Below are 10,737 nucleotides of genomic sequence, written 5' to 3'. Positions count from 1 at the left end.
GTGTTCTCAGTAGACAGATGGCCTGGCCATGAGCAGAGAGAGGAAAAAAATGTGAACAGTGCAGTAAATGTGAAAAAACGAGGACTATAAAACTCTAATGCTTACAAGATAAGCAATAACAGATGATAACGCAATCTAACTAACCTTGTAATGTGACAGAAACAATCACAATTGACCATTTATTGGACAGCAGCAAGTTTTAGACAACTTCTAGCTCAGGTATTTCGCACCAAGTCACCCTTTACATTTGTTGTTGAAGAAAGGTGACTTTCAGATCTGCTGGGCCTGGTGAATTTAAAGTGTAATTCTAAACGCATGATTCAAAGACTTACAAGTATGTAACTCAGCTTATAACTGTGTTGTAAAAACATCTCTTCCATTGGTTTCTCATTTTAAAAAGTTTTTAAAAATCCTTTGGGGCCTATTTAATGAGGCCATTTATATGCTGCCTTTTCGTATGAAGTGGCAGGCAACCCACAGATTAAATACAGACAGAAACATAATAATTTTTAAAAATAATTTGAAACAATAAAAATTGTGCCCAATACTCTGCTAAAGGAGTCTAGACACAGCAATGAGGAAGTGTATAGCAGTTCATTGAAACTGTTCCCCTCCACCTTTCAATTTTTTAAAAAATCAATAGACGTCGTTCCATAGTAACTGTCTCGCTCAAGAAGCAACGATGGCCATATTGGGCAAGGGCAAGGAAGAGGAAAAGGAAATGCCTGTAGCTTCCGGTAATCTTGTGCAAGTCATGCGCACAGGCCATACCGGTGAGGGGGAAAATGGCGACGGAAGGGCTGGAACAGGTAGGTAGTTGGCTTGTGCTGCTGAGTCACTCCGGGACCCCCAGTGAAGGTGGTGTGGGAAGAGGGGCGGCAATTCCGGGGGGTGAGATGTTATTTTTATCGCAGTGGGAAAGGGGAATGATGGGGGGAGCACAAGGAAGGGGCGTGGCCTGGCGGGGGTGTGTATTGGCTGAGGGTGGGGGTTGTAATTAGGCCTATGGGGAGCGACACAGTTATGGTTCCAAAGGGGAGAAAGGAAGGAGGCGGCGGCGGCGGCGGCGGCGGCTTGGAAGTAGAGAATCTACTTTGTGTGGGGAAGGTTCAGTCACGAGCATCTCCTGTTAAAAAGAGTCCAATATATGAAAAGCCTCCGCTTGAGACCCTGGAGAACCACTGCCAACTAAAGTAGATAATGGAAAGCTTGACAGACTTAATGGTTTGACTCCGTGCAAGGTGAGGAGAGAATCTTAGTGCTGTCAGCATGACATAGGAAAAGGCAAACAAACGTACTGGTTTAAGACAGATAATTCTCAAATAATACTAAATAGGTAATTTTTAAAAATCAGTATCATAACTATATTCTGCTTCTCGGCCTTTTGGCTAAGATCAAGTGTAGTAATATTCATTCAGCTGATCACAGATGGAGTTCTTGTTGAATTGAGCTAAGCCACCCTGAGCCCATTTGTGGGGAGGGCGGGGTATAAATGGAATATAATAAATAAGATGCTAGTAGACTAGAATCGTGCTCAGCTGAATATGAGTATCTTTGTGATACAGAATTGAGATTGCCACAACATCTGATGTTTTTGAACAATTTACAGGGATATTTCAAAACAGACAGGGCAAACTGTAAATAACCAAGTAAACTCTTGGCCAGCTTGTTTTCCATCAGGTACTTGTTTGCAGTGACCTAGAAATACAAATAACACAATAATAAAAACTTATAGGCAAAACATTACCCCTAATGAGTAGATCAGATTTATTTTATCGACCATCATATAGTTCACCAATTCAAGATGATAAAATTAGGTACTCTTGACATTATGAAAAAATACTATGGAATAAAATCCCAGAATAATGGAGAAAGTCATGTAGGATCCTGTATATCTCACCCTCCCACCCCAGAAAAAAAACTTCATCGAAATGGATGACAAAGCACTGTTAATGCCAGCCAAAAGGATGTTGCCTAGTGTAAATAGTAGGAAGGTAAATGCAGTATATCCTCCCCTTACTTATATACTTAATTTATACCCCACCTTTCTTCTCAAAGTGGCTTGCATCATTCTTTCTCCTCAGTTTTGTCCTCACAGCAGCCTGTGAGGTGGATTAGACTGAGAGTATGTGACGGGTTCAAGGTCACCCACCAAGCTTCCATGGTAGAGTGGGAATTTGAACCTGGGTCCTAGTCCAACACTTAACGATTACACCACACTGCTTGCCACCTGAGAAATTAGAGGTGAAGCCAGGGGGAAGGAGAGGAGTAATTGTTTCAGTTTAGATGCTGTCTTGGTGATGGGTGCTTGAAAAATTTGTCTCTCTTCTTGGGACACACTAACCTTAGATGACCAGTTCCAGATAGGTAGTTATAGCAGAAGTAACAAAGAATCCTCTAACATTTTAAATGTTCATGGTGATGGGCTTTAGTTTCTGGGAGCCTGATCTTGTCAGATCTTAGAAGCTAAGCAGGTTTGGCCTTGGTTAGTAATTGGATGGGAGTCCTCCAACAAAGACCAGGGTTGCTGAGGCAGGCAATGGCAAACCACCTCTGTTAATCTCTTGGCATGAAAACTCCACCAGGGTTCACTATAAGTCAACTCTGACTTGAGGGCTAGATTTAATTTTCATACCACAATAACAGCACAATCTTGTGCAGTTACTTCAGTAACTTAGCTCCAGTTGGGTTAGACTGGAGTAACTCTGTAGGATTGCACTGCAAGTCTTAGATTCCACAAGACCATGTGTGTTAAAAAAGAACACATTTCTCATAGGGTAGGAGAAAACTGAAAAACAATATTTGAATCTCACCCTTCTTGAACTGACCAAGCTTTCCTCCTCTGCTTGCCTCTCTGACTCTCCTGGACAGATGGAGCTGGATGAAAGCAAGGGTGGGACTGGGCTGCGCCAGTATTATCTATCAAAAATTGAGGAGTTACAGGTAAGATGATCCTACTTCTTTGGAAAGGGAATGGGTAGGGGTTGTCATGTCTAATCTTTTCTCCTGCAGGCCAGGCAGTGTAATTGTTATACTCTGTTGGGAAGCAGCTGAATCAATTAAAGATGGTTAATCTTGAGATTAATAAAGCCAACATGCAGAGTCTGCATAAGTCTTTTTGAATAAGTTGCAGCTCAGCAAATCTTTTTCTGTCTGCACTTGTTGGCTGTTATGTCTGCAGTCTCTGTAACACATTCTAAAGAGCAGCGGCTGCAAGTTTGACACCCATTGTCTGCATGTCTCAGAGAATCTGCCTTCAAAACATTTCCATCAGACTTAAGAATGTATCTGTGTTCACTGCAAAAAACAAGACTCAGGAAAAGAGGTGGGGAGGTCATTATGACTAGTAAACAACAGGGGCCATGGTGATCTTTCTATGGCCGAGAGTTACCCCATAGTCTTTGGTCCCATGGCTGGGATCAGAGAGGCCTCCTTCCTTCCACTACAGTAATGTGATGACTGGGTTATTTTTGTCAGAGATGGATGAAACAGACTGTCTGGAGCTGCTCATTTTCTGTTCATGGCCTTAAACTTTGCTGGGATGCCCTTGCTGGAAGGGAATGGGTGCAACTTCCCAGCAGCGATTAGATAGCCTGGCAGTTTGGAGATGAGCTGTTGTTTCTCTGCTTTCCTCTTCCAAGCTGATAGTCAACGATAAGAGTCAGAACCTCAGGAGGCTGCAGGCCCAGCGGAATGAACTGAATGCCAAGGGTAAGCTGCAAGATAGCTCTCCACTTTTCCTCATTGTTTGCCCGCCAGGGTAGCAGGAAACAAATAAGGGAATGGTTTGGCGTGCATAAATGCCCCAGGAGCTGAACAAGTCTTTGAGGTGTGACTGTGAGAGGGAAAGAGAACATGACGAGCCCTGCTGGATCAGACCTGTGGTCCATCTAGGCCAGACTCCTCTTCCATACAGTGGCCAGCCAGTTGTCCCTGAGGGTCTCTGAACACAGCACAGGAGCCAAGGCCTTGCCCTGACGTTGCCTCCTAGTATTCGTATTCAGAAGTTTACTGTCTCCGAGTGTGGAGGCTCCCTTTAGTCACCATGGCTAAGTAGCCATTGATAGGCCTAACTTCCATGAATCTGCCTAATCTCCTTGTAAAGACTTTTATGCTAGTGCCTGTCTCTACATCCCCAGGCAGTGAATTACACAAAGTTGAGTGAAAAAGTAGGCAGGTGTCTTGTGGGTAAGCCTGGAGAAAGTTCCCTTCTGCAAAGCTAATGTTGTGCTGTCTGCTCTCCGCTGCCCAGTTCGCCTGCTGCGCGAAGAACTACAGCTGTTGCAGGAACAGGGTTCTTACGTGGGTGAGGTGGTGAGGGCTATGGACAAGAAGAAAGTACTCGTCAAGGTAAGGTTTTCCTCCAGGTACCTGCATCAAATGCTTGTGTTCTGCAGTTTGGCAAAAGGGATTGTCTTGGAAGGCATCAAGCAGTGTAGGTTGAGAATAAGAAACCTTTTAGCATTTCTTTCGTGCTTGTGAATGTTCAAAGCCCTTCCCTGCCCATAATTCATTAATTCTTAAAGCATCTCCATTTCATATTTATTTATTAGGATTCTCTCAGGCTGCACTTTCTCAAGACAGCCTCCATGTTAAAATTTCAAAACAAATGTAGAACAATAAATAAAAGAATCAATCAGCTGCAATTTAAAAGCAGCAAATCGAACACCATGATTAATTTATCATATAAACAGAAGTAATATTAACATGAGGGGAAACACTGTTACTCTGAAGAAAATGCTGGGTAAAACACATCTTTACTGGGTGCCTGAAGAGTAACAAATTTGGTGCGAGGCAAACTACTGTGGGGAGGGCATTCCATAATCAAGACTGCCACAGACTCATTCTTCAAAACAAGAGCATGAATGGGGCTTGCTGGGTCAGACCAATGGTCCATCTAGTCCAGCTTCCTGTTTCACACAGCGGCCAACCAGTCGCCCTGGAGGACCAAAGAATAGTGCGTAGAGGCTGGGCCATGTTGCTGCCTTCCAGCACTGTTAGTCAGAGGTTTGCTGCCTCAGTAGATGCAGGCTCCCTTCTGTTACCATGGCTAGTAGCCATTGAACGACCTCTTCTTGAATCTGAGGAATTGCACAGGCTGATTGTGTCCTTCAAACACCCAAGTCCAGGCCATTTAGGGCTTTCTCTTTGGATTGTGCCTGGAAACTAATTGGAAGTTAGAGTGGTAGAATACATTTCTATAAACTGCACCGTTAAGTTTCTGAACACTCTTCAACGGCAATCCTATGCAGAGTGCATTGCAGTAATCTAACCAGGATGTGATCAGAGCATGAATAATCATGGGCTGATCTCACTTCTCAGTCAAAGCTGATACACTGATTGAAGTTGGAGAAAGGGGCCACACATCACCGAAGAAAGCGATTGTCCATTTCCCTATAGGCCAGGATCTAATGGCCTATAGGTGCTCCTATAGGGCCTATAGGTGGCCCTATCCAAAACAGGCTGACTCCTTAATCTTGGGTTGCTGACATTGTCAGCCAGCCAGATCACAATCTTGTCTGGAGTTATATTTGGGTTGGGAGAGGGTGGCTTGCCAAAGCCGCCTAGTGAGTTCATGGCAGAGGCAAAATTTGAATGGCAGACGTGTTGGTTTACACAACTCACTTTCTTCCCCGTAACACTTGCTCTAAGCTGCAGGAGCAGCAAAGGGGACTAGATTGCTGGGTGCTGAGCAACTCCAGCTTTTTGACCTAGCCTGTAAAATGTATAAGAGGCCAGTGTATGTTAAAAATTTCTCTTACTGTAGTAGGAATTTTTGTTCAGAAATGGTGCTTTCTGGGTGTTTTATATGTAAGCTTTGGTAAAAGGATCTGCGTTCTGGTGACCTACACTTCCCACTGACTTTTTGGACTTACTCTATTTGCTGTTGAGGATGTGAGTGTTCTGTTCTCATGCTGGCCGCTGCCCTGCCTCTCTTCCAGGTCCACCCAGAAGGCAAGTTTGTGGTTGACGTGGATAAAAACATAGACATCAATGATGTGAGTATCACTGGCTGTGTCAAGGAGAGCATTGTGCTCTTTTCTAGGTCCGGTGGTCCTACATATGGATATTTCTTTGATAGTAGGGGTGCTTTATCTTTCCCTCCCATTCTTTGACATCCAGGTGACCCCGAATTGTCGTGTTGCTCTGAGGAATGACAGCTACACACTTCACAAGATCTTGCCAAACAAGGTGGACCCCCTGGTTTCGCTGATGATGGTAGAGAAAGTGCCCGACTCTACCTACGAGATGATTGGTGGCCTCGATAAGCAGATCAAAGAGATCAAGGAAGTGATTGAACTGCCTGTCAAACATCCAGAGCTTTTTGAGGCTCTGGGGATTGCTCAGCCCAAGGCACGTGAGAGCACATTTAGGGGAGAGAGGTGATTCAAGGTGTCTGTTCTTTCTCATCTTCCTTCATAAGCAACATGGTAGTAGTGGACCTCTGGATCAGACTAGCTTTAGGATGGGATGTGCTGTAACAGACACTTTGTCATTGGAAGATCATGTGAAGGAAAGCCTTTGACTTTCTCTTGGTAGAGTCAGTGGAACATGAATGCTGAGAAATGAGAATCAGAGCTCACTGGTAGAGTATTGCAGAAGGTCCTAATTTCTTTCCATGTTGTGGCTTATGTCATCTTTAATTGAAAAAGATTTCTACAAGTGAGCCCCTGCTTGGAGACCTTGGAGAGGTGCTGTGTGTCAGACTAGGCAATAGTGGTCTGGATTAATACAGGTTCCTGTGATTTTCCCCACCCCCTGGTAGTAGTTGACTTCTTATTCTTGGGGTCTTGAAGAGACAAAATTACATGCTCAGACTTAGGTGCCTGCCCCCTGGCTATATTTATGGTTATTCAACAACATAAATGCACTAAGCATTCACTGGCGTTCTAATCTTGATGTGTTTCAGGGAATGGGCTTTTAAGCGTGGTAGTAGGTCCGTCTTTTAACAAGTCATGGCTCTAGCTGGCTACAGACCTTGCTTAAGCCTCCTGACCCCTTCATATATGTGCTGTGCCTTGCTTTATTTCCCCAACTGGCACAGTAGAGGAAGACTGGACACCTGACTGGAAGTTGTGGGGAACTGCCATGAATTTCTGTGTATCTTAAGAGTCCTCATTCTCTTCCTTCAATTTTGTGCTGCTCCGTTCTAGGGTGTGCTGCTTTATGGACCTCCTGGTACCGGAAAAACTTTGTTAGCCCGAGCAGTGGCGCATCACACAGACTGCACCTTCATTCGTGTCTCTGGCTCTGAGCTTGTGCAGAAGTTCATTGGGGAGGGTGAGTGAGACAGACAGATGGGGAGGCTTTTTGAAAAGCTAACTACTCCCCTACCATTTTGGTGGCTGCCTTGAAAGGTAGCTAACAACTTAAAAATGCTAAAAGGGGACCCCAAGGCTTTCCTGAAAATTCCCAGCACCTGTGACCAAGCCTTCTTGCCATACTTTGTCCTGGCGTTGTCCCATAAATAAGCACAGTATTTAGGATTGCCCACTTCTGCTTTGGGAATGGTGCTTGAGGACATGGAACTCAGCAGGAATGTGATGCCATCTTCCAAAGCTGCCATTCCCCTCCAGGGGAACTGTCTCTCTCTAGTCTAGAGACGTTATAATTCCAAGAGGAACTCCAGATCCCACCTGGAAGTTGACAGCCCTCATCTTTTAGAAGTGCAGCTCCAAATTGTAGTTCGAGTCTAGCAGGATATGAACTAGAGGGAAGTGGGAAGAAGGGTGCAGTCACCACCGTTTCCCTGTGGCAGGTGCACGGATGGTGCGCGAACTGTTTGTCATGGCCCGGGAGCACGCTCCTTCCATTATCTTCATGGACGAGATTGATTCTATTGGCTCTTCCCGCTTGGAGGGAGGCTCTGGAGGGGACAGCGAAGTGCAGCGCACCATGTTGGAGCTGCTGAACCAGCTGGATGGCTTTGAGGCCACCAAGAACATTAAGGTATGTTGGGTTATAAATTACACAAAATCTAGTTTGCACAATTTTATAGAGGGTGTGGATTCTAACTCTACTTGGCTTTTGAGGGGGAGATAATACACCTAGTATATGTGGGACTGGGCTCCTGCCCATTCTCAGCAACAGCAGAAGGACCAGGGAAGAGGGAGAGACAATGATAATAGGAAAAAAGGTGACCTAAATACTTGTATTTCTGTTATAGTGAATAACAAAATAGTACCTTTTGATGAAATAGCTAGTTCTAAAAGTTCAGGCATGATTACGTTTTTAAAATATATTCAGGTTAAGAGCTTCTTCAATGCCACTATATTGAGACTGGAAGGGCTCAGACACTTTGCTGAGTTAGAATTTGTTTTTGTGCAAGGTAAAAACATTCTATGTCATGTATATATAATTTTCTGCATAAATGTATATAGAGGTAATTTTTAAAAGTAAATGGATCAAAACAAACGATGTTGGAAATATATTCTTACTTCTGGTTCTCATTTTTCAATGTCTTCAGTTCAGTGAAAATATCTTTAAAATGATCCCATCAGTGGTATTTAACCCCCACAAAAACTTGCTAAAATGTATCATTTAAGCTCTAGTAAATGTTGATACTGTAATTTGCCTAAGGCAGACTTTTACCATCTGTGGCGGACCTGCTCTCACATAGCAGTTTATTGGGGAAAAGCAGGTAAAGTTATAAACATAGGTCTAAACCTTAATACACCTGTCTCCTGAGATATTTTTGTTAAGCAATCTTTCTAACGTTAAGAAATAATGTCATCATATTATACTGCATTTTATCACAGTTGCTACAATGATACTTGCAAAATATTGGAAGGATTTTCCCCTAGATTTTAGAGAATGGATAAAGAAATGTTTATTATGATCTAATTAACCTTTTTATAAAGAGGAAAGAATTTAAGTATGAAATAAATTGTCTTTTTGGATAACTTGTATTGAACTGTATGTTTAAAGTATATTTTGTAAATTTTGATTAATTACCTTAGAATTTTGTCCTGTTGTATAAACTTAATAAAACTATTGGGTGGAAACAGATGACACATTGATGGCATACGAGGCAGAAATAGTTCTCTAGCAGCCTCTATTAAAATTGTTTTGCACAGGTGATCATGGCCACCAACCGGATAGACATCTTGGATTCTGCCCTGCTTCGCCCCGGCCGCATTGACAGAAAAATCGAGTTCCCTCCCCCAAATGAAGAGGTGATGGAAAGCTGGTGGGAGGCAGCAGTACCTGCCTACTGTACTCTTAGCATCCATTCATCATACCTCCTTCCTCCCATAGGCCCGCCTGGACATTTTGAAGATTCACTCTCGCAAAATGAACCTGACTCGGGGGATCAATTTGCGAAAGATTGCAGAGCTGATGCCAGGGGCTTCGGGTGCTGAGGTCAAGGTGAGCAGGCCAAATGCAGGTGCTTGATGCAGGTAGCCAAGCTCTCCTCCTGCCTACCCGCGTATGATCCTGGGGATGTATTGATCGTCAGTACTGGCCTGCATGTTATTTGTGGGATGGTTTGAATGGGTTTCTTACAGTTGTGTATTACAGGGAGTGTGCACAGAAGCTGGAATGTACGCCCTGAGAGAAAGGAGGGTACACGTTACACAGGAAGACTTCGAAATGGCTGTAGCAAAGGTAATGCTGGTTGTGGCTATGAGGGGGGAAGCCTGTTCCTGGAAGTGAAGAGGGTCCCCTCCCTCCCATTTTGCAAGGAGGTTTGATAGGAGGTAACATTTGCTGCTGCTGCTGCTGCTGGGACAGTCACTGCTTCTAGTGGGAAATCTGGCACAAGTCTAGCTAGGAGCAGGATGTAAGAGGTGGGGTATGCTTTACTGCAGCACTGGTGGTAGCTCAGTCTTCTGTGAAACTTAAGTCTGCAGTATATCAAGCAGCAGAGACTAGCTTTCAGAAGCTAGAAAGTACCAACTAGCCTCGTCATAGCCACCTTCCCTCCTTGCTGTTCCCTGGGGCTCTTTCCTGCCTCTTCTGTTTCAGTTGATAGCATTCTCTTCTTGAACAGGTGATGCAAAAGGACAGCGAGAAGAATATGTCGATTAAGAAACTCTGGAAGTAGAAGTTCATCTGTGTAATATGTACTGTTTCTTACATACTGGGGCATGTTTCCGTGTTACATCTCCACCCCAATTTCCTTTTTCTTGTAATAAAGTTGAGTGTTAACAGAACAAAGTAATCTCTTTAAGAACTCATTCCCATTAGCTCTCAGAATGGATTCCAGAATGTCTTTCCCATAGCACATGTTCAGGCCCACCTAATGGGCTGAACTGGCCTGAGCAGTCATACATAGAAGAGCCATTTCAGCTCTTTGTAAGCACCTGAAAGCCACCTGGGGTTGCTTAGGAACTTTTCCTGTTGCAGTGTCCTGAAAGATAGGATTGTTTTCCACAGAAGGGATAACTACGCCCTTCTGGAGTGATCTGGAAAAAAAATCATTTCTAGGGTACAGTTTCTGTTACAGACCTTGGGGAATGAGGGAGAGCTGAGAAATGATGTTTCTATTGAGCAAGGCAGGAGACAAGCAGTTTACCTGCCAAATCCCTTGATAGGGAAGCTTGGCCCACATTCTCTCCCTTGCCAACTGTTGCTAGATGGAAAACATACTACTGGCAACTGATTGCAAGTTGCACCTCCCTTGAAATGCATTGGTTCAGTTGAGAACAACTGTATATTTATTTAAACAAAAATGTTTTCAAGTGGTAGTTCTTGGGAACAGATCCTTTGCTGCCTTGTTCTTAGACACAGTCA

The 10,737-nt window shown here is 43.8% G+C and overlaps 1 protein-coding gene across 1 annotated transcript; it reads left to right on the top strand.

Moving 5' to 3' along the window:
* The first annotated feature begins 759 nt into the window (after positions 1-759).
* On the top strand, positions 760-10,155 carry PSMC5 (proteasome 26S subunit, ATPase 5). Its single transcript, XM_054994871.1, has 12 exons — positions 760-809; positions 2,872-2,943; positions 3,642-3,711; positions 4,253-4,350; positions 5,943-5,999; positions 6,124-6,354; positions 7,155-7,281; positions 7,760-7,950; positions 9,078-9,176; positions 9,259-9,369; positions 9,523-9,609; positions 9,995-10,155. Exons 1-12 carry the CDS (start codon positions 786-788, stop codon positions 10,046-10,048), a joined length of 1,221 nt encoding a protein of 406 aa, XP_054850846.1. The 5' UTR covers positions 760-785; the 3' UTR covers positions 10,049-10,155.
* Positions 10,156-10,737: the final 582 nt, after the last annotated feature.

The sequence above is a fragment of the Eublepharis macularius genome, chromosome 12, assembly GCF_028583425.1.
Source record: "Eublepharis macularius isolate TG4126 chromosome 12, MPM_Emac_v1.0, whole genome shotgun sequence".
Taxonomy (NCBI): Eukaryota; Metazoa; Chordata; class Lepidosauria; order Squamata; family Eublepharidae; genus Eublepharis; species Eublepharis macularius.
The sequence above is the reverse complement of the archived record's forward strand: the minus strand, read 5'-3'. Positions and strand labels throughout refer to the sequence as shown.

Excerpts from the sequence above, each read along its gene's own strand:
- PSMC5 (XM_054994871.1), top strand. The coding sequence starts at position 786 with ATGGCGACGGAAGGGCTGGAACAG. Across the intron at positions 4,351-5,942 it reads AGAAGAAAGTACTCGTCAAG|GTCCACCCAGAAGGCAAGTT; the intron begins GTAAGGTTTTCC and ends CCTCTCTTCCAG. Across the intron at positions 6,000-6,123 it reads AAAACATAGACATCAATGAT|GTGACCCCGAATTGTCGTGT; the intron begins GTGAGTATCACT and ends TTTGACATCCAG.